The sequence below is a fragment of the Alosa alosa genome, chromosome 19 (genome assembly GCF_017589495.1).
Source record: "Alosa alosa isolate M-15738 ecotype Scorff River chromosome 19, AALO_Geno_1.1, whole genome shotgun sequence".
Lineage (NCBI taxonomy): Eukaryota > Metazoa > Chordata > Actinopteri > Clupeiformes > Clupeidae > Alosa > Alosa alosa.
In genome coordinates, this window is record NC_063207.1 from 22,614,531 (window position 1) to 22,637,093 (window position 22,563).

The following is a 22,563-nucleotide window of genomic DNA, read 5'->3' on the forward strand; positions in this document are numbered from 1 at the left end:
GTGTGTGTGTGTGGTCGTGTGGGTCTAGATATGTGCGTGTGTGTGTGTGTGAGAGAGAGTGAGAGAAAGAGAGAGAGCGAGTATACATGCTACTTTGGTTGCGTGTCGGCTTAAGAGACTGTCATGATGCCCTCTGGATACTGATTTGTTTGAATATAACCAGAGCTCTCCCGTAAAAATGTGAGTCACCTACTAATACTCAGAATTAGCCTTCTTTTATGTTTTAGTGTGATTTTTATTTCATCACTGTGTGGAGCTCAGTGAGCTCACAGCACAGGAGTTGGATGTCATCAAAGTGAGCAACTCATTTATCTCTGATGCAAAGCATCTGTTCTGGGTCTGATTAGACTGAGTGTGTGTGTAGGCCCTATACAGTTATGCCAAAAACGAGAAAAGAAAAATAGCAAAACTAGACATCAGGTCAGTACTTACCCCACCTTCATAATCAAAATATTGCGTTTCCAGAGTCGTCTGGTTGTAAATGTTATCCTTCTTGTTTAGTGTTGTTTAATTAGCCTCACCTCATTACCATATGGTCAAAAACCCCATGTTGAGTAATGGCACTTTCAAAACTGGGCCAAACCATGTCCAGAGAGAGGCTGCCAAAAGTAATGGTCATCCAAGAGAATGTAATGAGTGCTGCAGTGCTCTGATATGGGCTGTGTGTTTATCCACTTAAAAACTCTTTACCCTCTGTGCTGTCTGCATAGACAGATACTCTTTGTCATGAATATACTGACTGTTTATGAAAATATAGACATTAAAAAGTTATAAAGTTATAAGGTTGTAACCCAAGGACTGTATGGTTGGGCATGAAGCTCAGTAAGTAGATATATGTAGGAAGTGCTATACTAAGAAGTCAGACATTGGGATTTGTTTCATTATGCTGACAGCACAGCCAATTCATTTACAGTGGCTGTGAATTGTGTCGCCTGTATGTTAGGGGTAGCGTATAAAGAGTCTCGAGAGTCACGGGTCCCCCTTGTAAGCACATATTACAAATCATTTACATTTTTGTCATGCTGTCAGTTCCTGTCAGAACGTACTACGCCTGCTTCAGGGACCAGTACAATGTCACAACCTCCGGCACTGGAAACAGTTAGACTGACACCATTTATATCAATTTATTAACCATGTTTCCACCCAATAAGAAAAAGACATGATATGATTTTCAGTTAACAGTATGGACTGATGTTAAACATATATATGTATGGCTAAATCACAAGCTTAAAAGGTGGGTACAATGTAGATTTACATATTACAAAATAATGAAATAAAATAAAATAAAATAAAATAAAAAAATACATGACTGCGGATTTTTCCATTAGTAAACAGTTTGGCACAGGATGGATTTTCCATGGTGCACCTAGAAGCCATGGAGCCTCCTGACCACCAGTAGTTCATTGCTGCCATACTTTCAGACTGGCCTTAAATTCACCAATGCCGTGTGACTTCATCAGTTCTCCCACAGGGTCCTAGAGCTGTCTCAGTGGACAGGGGAAGTCATGTGGTGGTGGTGGCGGGTACGAGGGGAGTGTCTGTCAGAGGACGCTCTGAAGAGTGGACAGGATGGTGTTGGACTCCGGGCAGCAAAATCCGAATTCATGGATGATGTTCAGACACACATATGGGTGAGAAAGAGCATATGAAGACTCTCTTTTTTGGATTTCACAGCCCACTCCCAATCACCACAAGCAACTTATAACATCGAACTGCACAGGTAAGAAAGTGTGAGGTTTATTGAAGGAGAATCAATGAAAACCATATGCTATCGTGTCAGTTGACTCAGTTTTATTGTGAGTCAACACAACATACAAATGAAATACATACAAATATCAATTCACTATAACATTTACTCGATTTGCAATGGAATTTATTTGAACCAACATGTCATGAAAGCATTTTATAGTGAGATGAACAGTCAGTGACTAAGCACAGTATCTCTGAGATTTCACTGATAAGCAAGTAAATCAGAAGTAGAAGAAAGCAGAACAACCATTTGAATCTTCTACAATCAGTGATGTTTTTCCCCCTCAAGGAGCGATTTCAATTAAATCAAACCCATGGCTGTGATACAGGTTAGTGCTTCTTTTTTATACCGTGACTGCATACACAAGTGCATTATAATCATTCAACAAGCTGTAAGGAGTCTTTGATGATAGAGGTCACAGAATTATAGAAGTATGTACAGGACGCGTGTAAACTGAATACTGGGTTTTTTTTTCTGTTTGTTTGTTTTTGAACATACTCACTAACAGCTTCATTAACAGTGTAGACACATAATTCACACTGACAATCAATTACCTCCTTATTCAGCAATCATCTGATACTAACATCTAGTCACAATGCATTGACTGGAGAATAGAAATACTCCGTAACAACATGACTGGCGATAATGTAACTTAGTACAGGTACTTTTGGGGCCCTCAGCCAAGATGCCTTTCATTCAATGTCTTCCCCATGAACCAATAACACCGGTAAGTCACACGGACTATGTACATGTGCACCCAGAGCCAGCTGACCGCTACGCTCCTGACCTCCATCGTGGCAGCGGTCTTTGGCTCCCTGCAAATTGGATATCACACAGGGAATGTCAACGCTCCAGCCAGGGTGAGTGGGAGACGGAGAGAGGGTTCCTCAGGGTGGGTGGGGAAGCACAGGTTGGCACGGCCCCATCATAGGCATGTAAACATCTCACAGTCTCCACAACCCTGCCCCCCCCTACACTGCCCTCCCCCCTCTTAAAAATATAGAATAAACTTTGCGATCCTGTGCCAGTTCCCCCATTTTTTTTGGCTTCTGTCCAGTTGGGCTCCTTTATGTTTTCACATAGGTACACATGACTGATTGGAACAAGTTGATTTATGGTTGATGTGTGTGTGGGCTGCTCCAGAGTGGGTAGTTAGCAGTGTTTAGCTTTTCATCATTAAAACATTTTGGAAACCATCTGTAAGCCATTTTTAATCACACACAGCTTTTGGCGTGTTGGAGAACAGGTATAAAATGCTACTGCTTATATCACACTTGCTGTAGTTAACAAGACTATGGCAGGGAAACTCAAATTGACCTATTCTTTTTTGCTAACTGGGCATGCAGTCAAAGGCAGGTCTTAAAATGTTTTTGTTCATACCACATTTGCAATAGCTTACAAGGCTGTTGAGAGAAATTCAAAGACTGAGGTACTCCATTTTGTTCCTTGGGCATGGAGTCAAAAAAAGTTGTGGTGCAAGAGTCCCATATTTTTTATATCCTAATGCAGATCATTGAGGAGTTCTTCAATGTGACATGGAGGTCTCGACACAATCAGTCCATGCCCGACCACAGTCTCACCTTTCTGTGGTCACTCTCTGTCAGCATCAAAGACTTTGGAGCCCTCCTGGGGTCACTTGGGGTCAAATGTCTTGCAGACTATTATGGAAGGTTAGGACAAGCACAATTAACAAGTTGTAGTTTATTGAGTTTGCTCTCTGTACTTACCAGTACATTTTACACTGTTTATTATGGTTGCTCTTGGTAACATGTCTCTCTCTTCCAATCAATGACACTCATCTCCACCTTTCTGAATCAGACGGAATTCCATCCTGATCGTGAACATCTTGTCCATCATAAGTGCCTGTTTGATGGTCTCCAGCAAGAGCCTGCAGTCCTTTGAGGTCCTTATCATGGGCCGGCTGATCTTTGGTCTATTCTGTGGCCTTGCCATGAGCCTAAACCCCCTCTATATCCAGGGGGTCTCGCCCACCAACCTACGTGGTGCCTTTGCCACCCTGAACCAGGTCTCCTTTGCTTCGGGTATTCTGTTGGGCATGGTGAGACCACATATTGTTTCTGTCTGTTTCATTTCTGCTGTAAGCCCTTAAACATTGAACTCATTATCTAGGGCCTGGGTTGCATCAGTGCGAGGTCTAATGTGCCTGTTGTTTGTGTGTTGGATTCTGTAGGTGGTCGGCTTGGAGACCGTTCTGGGCACAGAGGATAACTGGGCCATGATGCTGTCTTTGTCCCTCATCCCTGCGGTGTTGCAATATTTGACCCTACCTTTCTGTCCCGAGAGTCCTCGCTACCTGCTTATCAACCAGGGCAAGGAGGAGCAGGCAGAAAAAGGTGGGTATGTGATTCTGTATATATATATGTCTCTATATATATATATATCTATCTATATATATATATATATATATATAGAGAGAGAGAGAGAGATTTTACCAGTAGTTATCTAACTCTACAGCCAAATGAATAAATTAATAGTGCTTATACTTCATTATAACTTACTTGTATTGCGATGAAATTTTAGAAGATTAAAATGTGTGACCTTTGGTTCAAAATCTGATTGAGTTACATGCACCTTTTTAAATGATTTACTGGAAGTAGAGTATTTTACACAAAATAATTGACCTACGGTAATTAAAACAGCTTTTACTGTAGCATTACTGATAGGCTATAGAAAAGAATTGAATAATAAAGAATATATATATATATATATATATATATATATATATATATATATATATATATTTTTTTTTTTTAGCCTTGCAGAGACTCCGGGGCAATCCTAACATAGTCTTGCAGGAACTAGAGGAGATGAAAGAGGAGGCGACCAACAGCGAATCGGGTGTCACCATCAGAGAATTCCTCACAAAGAGGCGCTACAGGCAGCCAATCAGACTGGTTCTGATTATCAATTTGGGCAGCCAGTTGTCTGGTTTCAATGCAGTGAGTTCATCTTCTGTCATACTAGGGGCTGAGAGCTCTTTACATTTCCTTTTCTCCCTCAGATTTCTCCTTTAGATTTATAAAATGAATGGTACTAGTATTTTTTGTCAAGAGTTCTAGACTAATGCTGGTTCTGTAGATTAACTTTCCTATAATGCATGAAAAAGAAAACATTTTGGATGTGGTGCATTTCTCCTGCAGACTTGCTAATGCTAATGCCTCCTCGTATCATGAATATTTCCACAGAGCATCAAAAAGCCATTTGAATTATTCAGACTCATATTTTCAAAGCTCTTTTTTCCCCTCCCACTTCTATGGGGGGTATGAATTCTAGGTCAGTGTGTCGTAGCTCTCCCCCAGGTTTGGTATCACAGCAGGAAACCTGGGTTGCATTACTCATGTGTTTTTCTTTTTTTCTTTCAGATTATAAATTATTCAACAAAAATATTTGACAAGTCAAAATTTGATGAGGCGAAATATCTGACGCTGGGGGTTGGGGCCGTCAATGTGGCATTCACCATAGTCGCTGTGAGTTTTGGCAAGCCTTCCTCTATGGCAGTATTATGTGCAAAGCAGTGTGTAACTCAAGACAAATAATACAAGCCTGAACTCATTGAAACACTTCTTTGCTTTACTCCAAGTTTTTCTTGGTGGAAAGAGCTGGCCGCAGGCGCTTGCTTCTGACCGGCTTCCTGTCTTTGGCACTATGCAACATGATGATGACAATTACAGATTCCATCCTGGTAGGATAGATCCTTATCTCTCTGAAGGCCTCGAGAGTAATACTGATTTTTGTAATAATAATAAGTGTGACAGTATATTTCACATTTTATGGAATGTCCCCACTTATATTATTATTTCGATGTCTCGCCTTCATCAGCATATTGTGCCAGATGTGCGGAGCCTGCATGTCTTCGTGGTGTTTTTCCTCATCTCTTCGTATGAGGTCGGGCCGGGGCCCATTTCCTGGTTCATTGCTGCAGAACTCTTTGACCAGTCTGCCCGGCCCATGGCCATGGCCTTCACTAGCATGCTCAACTGGGGAGGGAAGTTTCTGCTGGCACTGCTATTCCCTCCACTACTCGTAAGTTTTAATATCTAACGTCCTGAGATAAAACTTGTAGATACATGGAGCATGAAGCAAGCTTTACATTTTTGTCATTTCATTTGATGTCCAGAAATTGTATAAAGATAATCCTATAATTGTGTCATGATATGCATTGTTACAGCAGCAAAATTCTGATTCGGTACTTTGCTTAAAGGTGCTCTAAGGGATGTTACGCGGTTTCTAAAACATCTATAAGAGGAAGCTAAAATATTTTTTGTCACATACAGCAAACGTCTCCTCACAATCCGCTATCTGTCTGTCTCCTGAATACACTGTTAAAAATGTGGTCTCTGTAGACAGCCCAGGCTCCAAAAACGGCAAGAAAAACAGCCTGGACCATGAAACTTTTACAGCCATTCACCGCCGTTGCCGTTGCACGGGAGGGATAGGCGAGCTAGCTCTCTATTTTGTTTGAAAGTCAAAAGAAGTGACGCTACCCAACATCGCTTAGAGTACCTTTAATGTGTGGAAAGTGATCATTCTTTTTGTTTTACTACACAGAAACTCTGTGGACCTTATGTATATCTGCTCTTTATGGCAATGGCCATTGTATCATTCTTCTACACCCTGTTCCGTCTGCCCGAGACCCGTGGGCGTACGTTTGATGACATTGCAGCAGAGTTCCGTGGGTCAGAGGGCATCCTGCTCCGAAACAAGACCAACTTCAACACATTCAGCACCTGAGTGGCCCAGATACACCAACAACATGCAGCACGAGCTGCCTCAGACACAGCTGTGAGCTTCTGTCCTCAGCAGGTCTCTTTCTGTGTGCTGTGCTCTACAAGTCTTTGATGGCTAGGACTTGGACAATGACAATGCTCTCCTGTTGAGTGAGTGTAATCTGAACATGGGTGATCATTTTTTTTCTACATATTTTACCGTTACAGTTAATATTCTTCAGTCTCGCTTGCAGGATGTACTTCTCTGAGGGTTGGATTGTAGTACTGAGAAGAGAATTTACCTCTCCAAGTTATTATTGGCCTGTGAATTCTGGCACACCTCTGACCTGTGTACATTTGAAACACTCATGTGAATGATATGAGGTTGCTGAGTGCGAAGACCAGACATCTTTGCCTTTGCTTGAATGACTTGATTGAGGCTCATGAATGGAAAGACCACATGATGCCTCTGGAGAAGAGATACCATAACAGGTATTTTATTGTTTTAATGTATAGTATATTGTATGTTTATTTATGTAAATGTATACAGCAAACAAAAAGGTACATTTAAATAAATTAAATCAATTGTCCATGTACTGTAGGCCTATAACTCCATGTAAAAAGTCACACAAGAGGATGAAAAAAATAATGAACTCACAAACACCAAGGTGGGTCATTTGTACTCCACTGTGTGTTGTGTATAACAAGGTCAACTAATTAGTGGAATTGAAGAGGGGGATTTCTTGTTAGCAGAGAACATCCATTAAAAGTAGGCAAGTATAAACACACACTCAAACTGTGGAAAAATGACACAGACGGAGACAAGCCGTCGAAATTTTTACTGCACAATTAAACCGAGCCATAAAACATATCAGCTTTTCTTTACAGTCTCTCATAGGTCTATAATGAGAACCTGTTGTATCTGTCAGTTACCTTTCGTGAGGAGAGGGCCACGTACTTATGAGAAATGTGTGCTTGTTAGGCCTAATTATACTTCCAACTTGAGCAGAATGTCACAGCACTGTTTTAATATGCTTGATGCAACCTGCCAGTTAAAGAATATAAGTCAAAAATAGCACAATAATGGTTCCTGACATGTTGAATCACTCAATTGTTTCCATTTATACAAACAAATTGGGCTTTCATCAGAATATGTAAGGTCAAAAATAGCTCCGATATCCCTGCTTTCATCATAGGTGTCTGATATTGTCTAAAGCGTCTTTTCCACTCCATGAAACCTGTCATGGCAATTACAGGTAAGAAATTCAGATGTGTCAAACAGTGCCATCTAGCTTATGTGCATCTGAGGCCAGTTTTTGTTTAGCATCTTGCCTGAAAAACTGAGAGTTGAGTTACAAATTATGCAGGAAATCAAAGATCCAAACACTGAACTTGCTTTTAATGACTGGTATAACAGAGTAGCTAGTATCAAGCACTTGTTGCAAACTTGAAGCAATCTCTGAATAAATGACACACCACATTGTTTTTATCTAATGGAAGGAATCAAGAGTGCTTGAGACAACTGGTTGGTCTTGTGTGTGATATATTTTATATAAATGTCGATGAAACAAATAATAAATCCCTTCATCTCATTGTCATTGTTTTAACTGAAATAAATGCATGCATATGTGTGCCTGTGTTTGCTGTGGAACAACATCACATTCTAGAGCTTTAACCACAACAGTCTCCAATCCCTCTCATCATGGAGTCTCGCACTGTTCATTGTAACTGGGGCGAGACGTGTTCATTCAGCAAAATCTGTGTCTAATTAATATCAACAACAGAGCATGTTACAACAACAAAAAAAAATACACTATAATCACCTACTTCCGACCAACAAGCTCTCTGTATTTCACTGGGTGGTCAGTCAGACAATCAGGGTAACAATTTCTCTCTGGTGTTATATATATATGGTTATTTTCCCTCCAAATATTTTGTATTTTATAAGCAGCTAAACAAATCAGTTGGGCCAGCAGAAAAAGCTCTGTAATGTGCTTGGAAGTTAGATCTGCATATGCTGGAGATAGATGGCTCATTCCTCAAACAATGAACCACAGAGAAGATTAATGTGATTGATGCTGATGTCATTTCCTGGTAGATTGTGATGAGGGAAAAGGAGTTTAAATACTGTAAGCTGGTGCTGCACTCTGGTCCTGCATTGCTGACCTACGTTCATATGCATCTATGGCAGCAGAGGTGATAAGCAATGTTGTGCTCTTTGTATTGCTGACCTATGTTCATATGCATCTATGGAAGCAGAGGTGATAAGCAATGTCATACTTTTTTTAATGAAAGCGTTTTAATTGCTAGCTTGCCATTGTAGTCAAGTGTGTGTGTGTGGTGGGGGGACCACCATGCCATTGCACTGAAACTTGTAGCTTGTATGTGATATGAGCTACTAAGTGGAGCACATCAAGTGGTTCAGTGTGTCAAAGGCTCCCAACAAATCATACAACAAGTTATAAGAACTGTTGCAGCACAAGCCACAGACTGCACTGGGGAAAGTAACAAAATCTAGTGAAGCATTTACCATGTGTGTGAGTGCAGGCAGGAGTGTGGGTGAGATGGCTTGTAAAACGACAGAGGGAAGGTGGCCCAAAGGACAAGTGGGACAGCTGGAATGCAGTGGTTTGGAGATGTCTTCATTAAGGGAGGGGTGGGTTTGTTCTATTCTGTGTCTGTGGCACAGTTGTTCTTAGAATACCATTTTGGCAGCAGTGGTACTAGATGATGACCTTGGCCTTTCATTACAGATCTTTTTTTCTTTTCTTTTTTAAAGTATATTTTTTGGGGCTTTTTGCCTTCATTCCAATAGGACAGTGAAGATAGACATGAAGTGAGTGGGAGAGAGAGAGATGGGGCGGGACATGACCGCAGGTCAGATTCGAACCTGGGTCCCCGTGGGCACTTGGAACCGTACCTGGGGCGCTGTAGCCTGTTGCGCACAGTGTCCCCCGCCCCCCCTTCATTACAGATCTTACCAGACTATTTAAAAAAAATGTCTACTGTATATCCACATTCCAACTAGAAAATAGACAATAGTTAACTTGTGGATGAACAGTGTGGGAACTAAGCAGGTGACAGATGCTAGCAGCTAGAGTTTAGCCACCTTATTAGCATGTCTCATAAGATGTCAGGTAGTGAGGTCCTCTCGCTATAATTTACTAGTCTTTTCAGCTGAATTCGGTCCTTCTTTTATTAGGCATTTAGTCATTTCTCAAAAGGGGTTTGTTGAAGTATACAAATTTGATGAATTTGTATACTTCTTTTTGTCTCTCAATAAGTTGATGAGTATACTTAGTTGCTTAAAAACTTTATTGTCCTTGATGGGAAATTGTTCAAAACGGGCTGCACAATTAATCGAATTTTGATCACGATCACGATTTTGGCTTCCCACGATCAAATTTGCGTGATCGAGCGATATTAAAAATGCGTGCTCTACCCATAGAACCAACCTGGCAACCCATAGAGTGCTCCGCTACAAAACAAATCAAGCGCTCCTTAAACCTGTCTGACCATGTGCCTGCATGCAGCCTACCAATCTGCTCAGCCTGATGCACTGCTCAGTTTGGATGCACTGTGGACTAGTAGCATTATGTTAACTATTAGTAGGCCAGTTAGACTATACAAAAAACGACGATCAAAAATCAAATGTGTGGCACAGCAGAAGGCAGCTTGTCCCTCGAAACGGATCATCCGTTGTTCGAAAATATTTCGGATTTCAGGCAAGTGAAGTTAACCAAAAACATAAGCAAAGCAGGGCTCTCAACTCATACCTACGTGAAACACATCACATGACGTAAACCACACATGCCTTTTTTAATCACGTTAACGTTTAGTCTTTGTTTGCTTTCTCATGGCTTCCTCCGATATAGCCAATTAATAAGAGTTGAGGTAACACGGGATCCGTGAATTTTATTCATGTATTTTATAAGCTACATGTGCAACCTACAATGCATAAGCGTTTCAAGACACAGCCTACTTAAAACGAGTGAACAATAATGAAAATGTAGCCTACACGTCAGTGTTTTACATATCAACGAATGACTAAACCATGTCCAAACTGCGGCCCGCCACGCACTTTAATCCGGTCCAGTTTAGGCCGCTCGCTATTTTTTTCCAGTGATAGACGACGTTGTGGTTATCTTTACGCTACCCTACTGCAAACTGCTTTACACTCTTCTTAGAGAACGTTTACAATGACAATGTCAGAACAGCTTGTTACATCGAGATCCATATCTCCATTGCAGCAGATCTAACTACATTATGTTACTCCATTTAATTGGGAACGCATTTGAGCGTGCACAAGAGGGAGAGAGCACGATGGCAACAGTAGTTTCCACTACTGACCATTTATAAACTGTGAGAGGGCACAGCCATTATAGCACAGCACCAGCCATAGGCTATATTTGAGTGGAGCTGGCAAAGAATCTTAAAGTGACAGTGTACCATTTATAAATGAATTAAAAGCATCAAATTAACAGTATTTCTTAAGAAATACATTTTCTACAACAAAATTACTTTCATTTAAATAATACAAAACATTATTATTATTATTTAGGGCTGTCAAAATAACTGATTAATTTCGATTAATTAATTTGAGAAAAAAATAACTGATTAAAAAAATTAGTGCAGATTAATCGATTCCGTATGACCTTTGACCCCGAGCCGTTCTAGTCAGTAAAAATGTAAAATGAAGGAGAGGAGATTAAAAATGGCCTGATGGTGTTGATAAAAAAATAAAGTGTTGAAAATAAAGTCCTCTGCAATGTCTGCAGCAAGGAATTTGCATATCACCGGAGTTCATCAACTCTATAGTCGCACATCAATGCAAAGAAATAAGTGTCGACATTGAGGGGAGTGTTAATTAATTTTCATTGTGTCCCCTAGATTATATCTGTGGCCTGAAATGCCTTGTATGTGAAAAAAAACTTCTTCCCGAAGCACATTTGAATTTATTTCCTCAGCATATTAGGTCATATCATAGATTATTATGGCAACTATTTGAACAGTGAATATAATAATAAGAGTTTTTGAACTTTAATGTCACTAATGCTGATTAGTCAATGATTCATTTGAATTTAAATATTTAAAATACTTTCACAGCAAAAATTATATATGCGATTAATCTAGATTAATTAATCACAGAGTATGTAATTAATTCGATTATTTTTTTTAATCGATTGACAGCCCTATTATTATTATTATTATTATTATTATTCGTGTTTATTACACGGCTCTTCACAAGGCAAGTAGAACTCTCCATTGACTTAAATGGGATTTCCCAAAGTTCTAGCGGTCATTATTTCTTGGGAAAGGACCTCTGAAAAAAATAATGACCTCCACTGCGCGTCGGGGTCCGGTTCCCCCTGTCGGGACTTATTTTCCCAATAACGACCGGCATTCTATACATTATCCCTTAGGTATTATTTATTATTATTCGCAGTCAAGTCTATATTTGCAGTAATTTAGGGGAGTAAATGTAAGGGGAAGAATTTGGGTGAGCCAGATAGCAAGTCCAATATGTTTAGGGAAAAAAATATTTTTGTCACTAAAATTAATTAATAATCGTGATCCCAATATTGATCAAAATAATCGTAATTATAATTTTGGCCATAATCGTGCAGCCCTATTCAAAACCCATTTGGTGTAACAACTCAGAACACAAGAACAACTGTGACACACAAGGGAGCCGTCTCATGCCTTATCAGTATTGCTATAAAATACATACCCCCAAAAAGGGCAGCTCTTTCAAATCTTTTCCAATACCAATGATGGCTGAATCCTGCCAATTGCTGTTTATACGTTTAGTCAAGGACTTTTCCATGTTCAAATATCACACTTCATGTTCTACAGTACACATAACTCTCATATATGCAGAAAATCACCAGCATAACACAGTAATGCTAATAATTTCGATAATAAGTTACACACTTCATGGTTGAAATGGTGGGTTTCTCCTCTACATTTTGTGTTCTTTTAAAAGGTTGGCAACTCCTTCCCTTCGAGCAGTGTATGGAGCGTGTTTCAAACTGAACATGTTAGATGGGAAAAGATTGCCACTTGGTGCGTACATCTCTTCCCCCCTCTCGCCCATGAGCATCCGTAAAGTCTTATTACGGGAGATGATCTTGTCATAGAACTCCACTCCTCCTTTGATGTACTCAGGAGAGAGGCTGGCTGCGCGGCGATCTGACCTGTAGTCCATCCACTGGCTAACTTCATCAGTTGCCAGCAAGTAGAACGCAGCACCCAAACCAACAACAACTAAATTGACCAGCCCCCTGGCCAGAATGGGACCAGCATATAGCCCAAAGATATGTTTAAGCACCACGCTGTTGACACAAATCCCGACCAGGCAAGCTGGAGCCACCGCAGCATGCAACACTGGCCCAGCCGAATCCAACCGGAGCACTTCCCGTGCTATGGCAAACTTCTGTGCCTCGGAAGAAAACACAAGAGACTCTTTCAGGCTGCTGCCAATATCACTGTCCCACTCGACCTCTCTACCATTTATAAGTATGGTGCGATTGGTGATGCCAGCTGGGTCGTCTGGAGTACTGTTGAAATTGGCTGGTATGCCCACTTGGGCACCAGAGGGTAGCCAGGGAATGCCAGCACCAATTGGGTGAAAGCCAAAGGACGCAAAGGCACTGAAGTTTTCGGATGAGCCGACAGCACAATCATTTAACACCGTTTGAAATGTGTTCTCCAGTTTCTCAGACAGACTGGCAGGTTCTCCTTTGCTCCAGGCCTGATACAGCTTTCTATATGTCCCATTTGGAAAAACATGATAGAAAATATTGGCTGTGAAAACTCCCCCACAGCTAACGAGTAACACTGGCGTTCGGTACTTCTGCAGAAATGCAGAGATTTTCAGAAATGAGAAACTCATTTGGCACTCCTTTTCTCAGAATGGTGATTTTCCTGTTGAGAAACACAAGATGGTTTTAGTACAATTAATAGCCTATAATTTTCATGTGCAGGCAATTTTCAACATCTGTACAAACAACAACAATGTGAACTAATATTTATTTGGTAATAGTATTATCTTCAAACCTTACAGTGCACATTGTGATAAACATACTGATTAAAGTGTAACTATGGGAGTAAATACAACCTAGGGTCTATTTATGGTAGTTAACAACTTCAAACTTTTGATTGAGAGCAAAATTACGTTAATTGGTGGCGTTTTGAGCAAGACTGTTTATTTGCATTACCACTGAATGGGCTTACAGTGATGCTAACAGGGCAAGGTGCCACATCACTATTTTATACCACTAACAATGCTCAAAATATAATCACACTTCTGTGGTAGTGTGGTGAGGGTTTCTACAGACAAACCAAAGTATTGTAAGCTTTGAAAGTGTCCAGAGAGGTTATAGCAAGACCTGTATCTGTAGAAAGAAAATTCCATGGCTTCCTGGTCCGGTATCGTCAAATCAGCGGGTGCGTTCAATCTTGTAGCGCTGCGCTGATCTGGCTGAATCTATCAATACAAACATGACTTTTAGCCAGATCTGCACAGAGCCGATTCGATCAAACGCGTCCGCTGATTTGACGATACCAGACCAGGACCTTATTCATGCTTACTAGGGGAGTAATGAACAGTGTGTTGAAAATCTTACTCTAATACCGTGTCCACACTAGCTCGGATTTGTTTGTATCCGACACACTTTTGTTACGATTCGCCCTCCAATCCACATTAGATCGTCCTATTAGATTTGTGTATCAATGGAGTAATGTGGACGGATGCACATGGTATCTACTGTACATTTACATTAATTAATTTAACAGACACTGTTATCCAAAGTGACTTACATATGTCCCCAGAGCAACATGGGGTTAAGTGCCTTTCAAGGTCACAACGGTGGAAGCCGGAAATTGAACCCACAACTTTTCAGGGTACTGCACGCTAGCCCAGGTCTTTAACCACTACTCACAGCCACCCAGCATATATCTATGCATCGTATCTACTGAGAAACTGATACAGTGTTTGTGGACGCGGATCCGATTTGTTCTGAAAATCCAATTATTTTAATTATTACTTTTAAAACATTTTTAAACTATTGCCCCTTTATGCTTTTATGTACTATTACCTTGTGTGTTTTCTTTTTTTAATTCTACTTTTTTAAACTATTCTTTGACTATTGCCCTTCTATGCTTATTTGCTACTGTTTGCTTTTGTTTATGTAAAGCACATTGAATGACCTCTGTGTATGAAATGTGCTACAGTATATAAATAAACTGGACTTGAAGGTGGCCAATCAGCTTAAAACTCACTTAATTATTCATGAGGGTAGGCTACCAGGTAAACATGAGGGGCACTAGATATCTGCTGAAATGGGCCATCTTATTCTCATTGTATTGTAACCATGGGCTTCTGAAATAGCATCTGAGCATGCATTTGACAGACCTGCATACCTTCTATACTAACATCAGAGACCAAGGTAAAATACTCAATACTGTTCATCCATTTTATGTCATCTTTAAGGGAACATGGCAAGCTAAAACATGCAGGTAATCATTTTCACTTTATCGCACCCTAGTGGACAAATAACATAGCAAGGAGGTTTTGTAAAATGCACTAAGCTATTATTATCATTTACCAGGAAAGTTTGCATGCGCATACCAAATGCAACCATTTCTCATGTGCATTCCATGACTATGCATATGGCAAGCTGTCATATTTAGTCAATGTGATGTTAACTTCAGTTCAACCCAAATTGTAGCCTGGCATAAAAAGTAAGCTGTACTTTTAGAGGACTGTCTGTTCTCGGGCTTCTCAGGGACATGGGTATTATTTACCCATCACCCCAAACGTATACGTGTAAGCGAATTGTGTGTAGGCTATAAAACGGGGTGAATTCAGTGACAAATATATTCACCAAACGCACGTCATGTTGGCTGGTCCTGAAGGTCGAATGCCACTGAAGAAATGTGACGACAACACGGTAACATGTATGCCTACAAACTGCGCTGACAGCCCTAACCATAATAACGCATTAGGCTACCATTAAGTGGATAAATGTGCATTCTAGGCTGTCTTAGTTAACTTAAATGTAACGTTAACACTTTTTTTAGCTGTTGATACCATATTTAGTCAGCTTGCAATTTGCTACATGTTGCCACCAAGTTGTAGTCATGATAAACTAAGAGGATTGCAAATGTAAGCCGTATACAGTCCAAAACACATAGGCCTACTTGCAAAAAGCACCCACTTGATGTAAAGATCCTTTGACTCACCAATATATTTTGAAGGATACGATTGAACTTAAGGTACATAACCACATGAGTTTACTTCCGGCTATGAAAACAGCGACAGTACAATGCCATCAACTCCAGCGTGAAGTCAGCAATAGCAACGTCTTGGAGCATTTTGTCAAATTAAAAGCTCCGTATTCAGAACTACCGAAATGAGCTGGATCAATTACTGGCGAATGGAAAATAAATGTGCGGTTCACACAACAGTGATGAAGTTAACTTGATAATCTAAGTACGTCCACATTGACACACGTCTTGGCTGTTCAAATTTTTTTTTAAAAAAGATATTGATCTGTAGCCTAGGCCTACTGTAAGTCCATAGTTCGTACAGGGGGTACTGGGGGGTACTATACCTCCCAATGAAGACCCAGTACCCCCCAAAGAGACAGAAATATCAGTTTCGGGGGGGTCAGATAATTTTTCTGATTTTGTGAAAAAATATCATTACAGTAGGCTACAATACAAGTCAACTCCTATTTTCACTAGAAAATGTTTAAGGTAAAGTGATTTCAGACACCCCTATTATGGACTGTACCATTTTTAACCACCGTGGCCTAGAAGCAACGGCAAGTGTCAACGTTGAATGACAAAACGCTAGGTAGATTCCTCCAGTAAATTCGGTTTTGCTGATGGCATGGGTAAAGTGTTTTATTTTGCTTGTTGAAAATGTGCTATTTTACAACCTTTTAATGTATTAACGAACTGTCACGTCTTCATACATTTAATTACTGGCTACTGAATGCTTCTTACCCACTGAGGCTAGTAAAGTGGACCTTGGTTAGATACCAAGGTTAGTTAGCAAGATAATTCTCTATTTAAATCATTTATTATTATTATTTTACATTGTGGTGAGGTAAAATCGATTGTCATTTCCAAGGAGATGAACTCCAGTTAGGTGTCCATTCTAATTTTATCTTGAATACATTATTGTGCCCTTTTGAAATTAGTTTGGTACAGATCCTGTGTTTTTATATACTGCTCAAAAAAAATAAGGGAACACTTCATTTACTGGATCGGTACTCTGACACAGTTTGGTTCTGAGCACATGTAAAACTTTTGAGGCGAGTGTTTTATTTTGCAAGAACTGTCAGACATTCTGTGAATGGAGAAAAGGGTGGAAGGTTTCAAAAAATGTGTTTTAACAATTGTGAAAAACTGTAAGTGTTCCCTTAATTTTTTTGAGCAGGATATTATGCACAAGAGGGTCCAAGCTAAGCCTACATAACATCAGTGAAACCTGTGGAAACATAAAAAGAGCCAAGTAGCCTAGGCTGAATAGCACATGCTAGTATTTGAATTTGTTTTTAATTGGTTAGTATTGTTTTTACATTCTATTATTTCATATTTTTAGTTCAATAAATGTAGTTTCATCTGAGAACCCTGATACTATCTTAATGAAACTAGGAGAGACACTACGAGGAAAAGGAAAAGTGTATGTGTATTAGAATGGTATTTCAGTGCACTTAACTTCTAACTTTTGAGAGTTGATCAAAACAGTTCTCTTTTGGATATAACAATAAGATATTCTGTAGCCTACTTATGGGTCTTAAGAGTGTGTATGAGGAAACCTCTGGAGGGTTTTTGGATCAAAACCAAAGCAGAATATCCCGAGATAGCCGTAAAAGCGCTGAAAACGTTGCTACCATTTCCCACCACGTATCTAACCTTCTTGTTGCAGGGAAACAAGCACAGGGCTCCCACTGATTATATTCGTAATGCACGTTTAGTTCCCATGTTTTGTTCCCATATTTTGTTAAGCATGTTCACACTTGATAGATGTAGCTTCAAGTTGTTCAATTTTCATAGTTCATATTGTTCAATTTTCACTTCTTCAAGTTCACGTTTTTCACATTTTTAAGAGTTTGTTACCTTCACTGTTAACTGGAGCTAGTTCTTTTCAAGTAATGCATGCGCAACACATATGGAACATGGAACCCCCGAAACCCCCCGGTCCTTAAAGGAGAATTCCGGTGTGATATTGACCTAAAGTGTATTGAAACATGATACCGAGTGTGAACGTATGTCTCATAGCCCATCTCGGCTTGTCCCCTGCACTCCAAAATCTGGCGCTAGTTAGCCGATGCTACCAACAGCTTTTTCAATAGTGGTGCTTCGGCATCGGGCTAGCCATGCAAATAAATCACAAAAAATCATGGAATCCAAAAATAATTCATGAGAAATGCATGGATTCCAGTTGCTGCTACTGGAAGAAACTGGAATCCATGCATTTCCACTGAATTATTTTTGGAATCTGATCCCTTATCATACCTGTTCATTCTTACTCGTTGCTCGACTTATCGTGACTAAATTCAAGATGGCTGCAAACGCTAAACTTCGTGGAAGATACTGTCTGTATAAAACGTCTTGTAAGTAAACTACCAGTGCTTTTCAAAGTTCTCAATGTCTCGTTTTTAAATGTCAGGGCCCTCAGAAGTCTACCAATGAAGTGTGGAGATACATTGAGCCTCGTAAATGGGTGTAAAACAGTGATTTATTTGCATGGCTAGCCCGATGCGAAGCACCACTATTGAAAAAGCTGTTGGTAGCATCGCTAACTAGCCAGATTTTGGAGTGCAGGGGACAAGCCGAGATGGGCTATGAGACATACGTTCACACTCGGTATCATGTTTCAATACACTTTAGGTCAATATCACACCGGAATTCTCCTTTAAAAAAAAAAATGGGAATCAAACCGGTCCACGGTACATAAAAGGTTGGGGACCCCTGATATAGGCTACAGCTGTCGCCTACTTTGCCCCTTCATGTTTGGTGTTGGAGAGAGGTCACTATTGGTTTTTATAGTTCACGTCACTATTTGCATGAGCCACGACTAGAAAGACTTCCGATAATATCAAACATGTAACGGCAAAACTAGAAAAGGACTGACTTAAAACCGCTAAGATTGGCACCTTACACTTAACGATCTAGTTGACGGGAGCGCGCCGCGATTCCAGTACAACTCCCATGATATCTGTCCGACTTTGTAAATGTAGTCGCCGACTGTGAAAACAGACCAAAATCGTACAATGTAAGGCCACCATTAAACGCGGATCTCGTCTGTGATTTGCTAGAACAGTTTGTTATGTTTTTATGGGCTAGGTTTGCCCTGGTTGTTTTTGTTGCCGTTTTTGGAGCCTGAGCTGTCCACAGAGATTGGGTTTTTTTACAGTGTATTCAGGACACAGACAGCTAGTGGATGGTTAGGTGATGTTTGCAGTAAGTGACATAAAATGTTTTAGCCTAAAAAACGTGTGGCATCGCCTAGAGCACCTTTAACTTCAAACCTAGAGAAGACTGTGGCATACCTCCCCAACCATGTGCTTATGTGTTCAATTTTGACTTAAAGGAGAAGTTCGGTGTGATATTGGCCTTAAAGGTAAACTATGCAGTATTGGCAATTTCCTTACTGTTTTCTCGGTTTTTGCTTCTTTTTCGCTGGCTCTGTCATGACGAATGTCTGTGAAACTCCATCGCTACCTTTTTCTAGACGGTGCCTGGCATGTATATGTATTTGAATGCAGTAAAGCAATTCGTTACACTTGTTATACTTCCTGACACTGAGGCCGTCGGCCCACAGTTGCAAGGGTGGTTTTTCCGCTCACAGGCACTAGGTGGAAGCGAGACGGCCACCATTCAACCCGAAAAAAGTCATATAACCATTCCAATGACTCTGAAGCTGTTAAATGAAGATAAATTAAGCTAAAAAACGTGCACATTAAGCTAAAAATCCTGCATAGTGTGCCTTTTAGTGTGTGGAAACATAATACCAAGTGTGAACTTTCTCTCATAGCTCATCTCGGCTTCGCACTCCGATATCTGGCACTAGTTAGCCGATGCTACCAACAGGTTTCCGATGGGGGTGCCTCGGGCATAACAATTTCTCTCGAGACAATGTCGGAGTACCTAGATGATCCATACGACATTGGAGTGCAAATCGTGAGGGGCTCTCTTCGCAGGGCGAGGGTTTTTAGAGACCGCCAGAATCCGCTGACGTACCCGGACGATATTCTCTATGAAAGATCTAGATTCTCAGCCGAGGGAATTCGTTATCTTTGTCAGCTGATCGAGGCAGACGTCTAATGTCACACGTCGTAGCAATGCCCTTACGATAGAGCAGATAATGTGCCTTTCATTGAGATATTTTGCCAGTGGACAATTCATGTATTCCATCGGTGATGCTGAACATCTGAGCAAGAATACTGTATGTTGTATGATTCGCAAAGAGGTAATTGCTCTATCTAAACTGTTGGATGCATTTGTCGTTTTCCCTGGCCATCTAACCACTCTGCAAATTAAGGAAAGGTTTAAATATAATTTAATGCAATGCATTGCAATCGCGGGTAATTACTAATATCAAAATAGGTCTATTCTAGGCTACCTCCATAAAGACAATTGTGAGACTTATGACTAACAATTTCCCTAGGTTTCCCAAGAGTAATAGGAGCCATTGACTGCACACAAATCCCAATCAGTGCACCCCTGGGAGAGCATGAGGGCGATTATATCAATCGCAAATCTTTTTACAGCATAAACGTGCAGGTATTAGGTGTATTTGATATATGTGATGAGGTAGGACATGACGGCCTATTCCAAAGTTCACCTTCTCTTCACCTATTGGACCCACATAAGCTAAAGTGTTGGTTTGCATTTTTTGACAATTTTGAACAATTATATTTATATATTTCACATTCCTTCGCCATTATGTTTTTCATTTTTTTTTGTTATCCACATGGGGTGGTCCTGTTGATCATTTTCAGGCGAAACAGTTTGCTTCAACTTCAGTCATGTTCCTAACTTTTGCACGAACGTTACCAAAATGACCAAATAGCTTTAAATTCTTAGATGACGTGATCTCCAGTTCATGGTGACAAGCTTGGACGCAAGGTGGCCAGGCTCAGTCCACGACTCCCGCATTTTTAGGGAGTCCAAGCTATCTGCAAGATTTGAAGAAGGTAAGGCAATCAGCATCCTAGAATTGTTTTTGGACACAAATTTACACGTGACATTTGCTCTCCATTTCATCTAAGGGCTTTTTGATGGCCTGCTGCTGGGGTACCGTGGATACCCATGCCTCAAACATCTCCTAACACCATATCCTGACCCACGAACAAGGCCGCAAAAACGTTTCAATTCTGCCCACAGCATCAGGCTAGAATTGAAATGACCTTTGGCATTTTGAAGGCAGATTTTGCATGTCTGAAAGGCCTTCGTGAGAGGGCCTGTCAGGTCGTAGCTGCATGTGTGGTGCTACACAATATAGCCACAATCAGAAAAGAAATGGTGCCAAATGACATTCCTTTGCCCCCAGACATTGTTGACCCCATGACCCTTGACCATCCCACAGGGCGTGCAGTGAGTGAGGCAATCACCAACCAATTTTTCACTCATTAAAATAAAAAACACACAATCAATAAACACATTCAAGATCATTTATTCAAGTTCTTCCTTTCCTAAAAACTACAGAAAGAAAACCAATTAATGATTGTACACACATTGATGGACTGGTAAATGTAGATCTACCAGTAATACCTTCTTGTCATGTTCTAGCTTCTCAATTTTGAGCTTTAGTTTCCAGTTGTTTTTTTCACAGTCAAGTTGAAGCATTCTCTTGTACAGGCTGCGCACATTGTCCGTCCCAGCCTACAGAACCCCCCAAAAAGAAAATGTATTATGCATTAAACATTTGAGCATGAGGAACCAAAGACAAAGCCCTTTGAGTCTGTGATGGCCGAGAGGAGGTTGGCTCAGGAGGGGACAGAAGCTGTTGCAACTCTTCCTGCAAAATAATATGAGCAGAGACGGTTGATAACCTATCATTGATATGTCACTCAATTCACAGACGTAAAACTGGAAAGTAATAGTCATCCTCCTAGATTATTGACTGTACAGTATAGCAGTGATAAAATGTTTCAACCTGAATGTGAGTGTCTGAATTGGCAGTCAGTGTGTCCTCATTCTCGTCGTCCTACTGAAAAATAATTTACATTTGTGAGGCTGCACCTACATAATTCACAGTTACTCCAATTTGATTCCTTTTTACAATTACCTGGGCTGTGGTGGCTGGAGGATCTTCACATTATCCCCCTCAACTGTACACATAACACCATATGACACTGAACACAAAAATCACCATTTTAACATAAACCTTGAATGTTATATTACCCTGCACATAAAGGCTGCACATTTCCACAGCACCAGGATCCGACCGAATGTCTCCCTCAACTCCCTCCATAATTGGCCTTCCACTATTATTTGCGATGGGCAACTCCTCTGCTACTGTTAAACACTCTGGTGCCTTTTCTCCTCCAGTAGGACTGGGGGTAAACAACGACTAATCGGGCGATTATTTTATTGACTCATAGACTGTATACAGTCTACAGTGGGCAGTGCTTCGACTTGGCCAGCTTCACTTTCGCTGGTCAAGCGTGGGATCCCGTGGGTCTCACAGCGACTTTAATTTGTATTTTTCCAGTGAGGCGCTGCAACAACCCAAACAACCGGTAGATGGCTCAAGTGAACAGGGTGTCTCGTAAAAAGAAATGGAGCCTGGAAAACCCTACACAGACTTCACTACAGACTTTAGCAGACTGGTTTAGAAATAATGTAATAGCCAGAAATATGCCAGCCCTGCCCTAATAAAGAAATATTTGGTTAACTGCATGAGTGAATCCCGTTTGCAGCCCGAGAGACGCATGGGACAAATTAAACATTCTGGTTTTCTCCGAGTGCAACGATGATAGACAGACATCATTTGGACAAAATATAGAGTTTTAACCTTCGTTGCTCAGCCAAATGCCTTCCTGTTACGTCCTGTTATCACGG

The 22,563-nt window shown here is 40.5% G+C and overlaps 2 protein-coding genes and 1 pseudogene across 6 annotated transcripts; 2 read left to right on the top strand and 1 right to left on the bottom strand.

Annotated features, from left to right (window-relative positions):
* The first annotated feature begins 1,557 nt into the window (after positions 1 to 1,557).
* Positions 1,558 to 7,067, top strand: LOC125284147 (solute carrier family 2, facilitated glucose transporter member 1). 2 transcript variants are annotated; one of them, XM_048227932.1, is made up of 11 exons: positions 1,558 to 1,720; positions 2,039 to 2,078; positions 2,512 to 2,610; positions 3,260 to 3,420; positions 3,569 to 3,809; positions 3,942 to 4,104; positions 4,526 to 4,710; positions 5,134 to 5,238; positions 5,352 to 5,453; positions 5,591 to 5,794; positions 6,320 to 7,067. In XM_048227932.1, the coding sequence occupies exons 2-11, from the start codon at positions 2,064 to 2,066 to the stop codon at positions 6,500 to 6,502; spliced, it is 1,458 nt and encodes a 485-aa protein (XP_048083889.1). In that variant the 5' UTR covers positions 1,558 to 1,720; positions 2,039 to 2,063; the 3' UTR covers positions 6,503 to 7,067. The 2 variants fall into 2 exon arrangements, with proteins under 2 accessions (XP_048083889.1, XP_048083888.1); XM_048227931.1 differs by lacking the exons at positions 1,558 to 1,720; positions 2,039 to 2,078 and having other exon boundaries at positions 2,494 to 2,610.
* Positions 7,068 to 12,059: 4,992 nt separating this feature from the next.
* tmem177 (transmembrane protein 177) lies at positions 12,060 to 15,994 on the bottom strand. 4 transcript variants are annotated; one of them, XM_048227934.1, is made up of 2 exons: positions 15,724 to 15,994; positions 12,060 to 13,404 (listed from the first exon to the last, which is right to left on the bottom strand). In XM_048227934.1, the coding sequence occupies exon 2, from the start codon at positions 13,370 to 13,372 to the stop codon at positions 12,440 to 12,442; it is 933 nt and encodes a 310-aa protein (XP_048083891.1). In that variant the 5' UTR covers positions 13,373 to 13,404; positions 15,724 to 15,994; the 3' UTR covers positions 12,060 to 12,439. The 4 variants fall into 4 exon arrangements, with proteins under 4 accessions (XP_048083891.1, XP_048083893.1, XP_048083894.1 ...); XM_048227936.1 differs by having other exon boundaries at positions 15,699 to 15,724; XM_048227937.1 differs by lacking the exon at positions 15,724 to 15,994 and adding an exon at positions 15,375 to 15,394.
* A 3,638-nt stretch (positions 15,995 to 19,632) lies between these two features.
* Positions 19,633 to 21,132, top strand: LOC125284430 (annotated as a pseudogene).
* Positions 21,133 to 22,563: the final 1,431 nt, after the last annotated feature.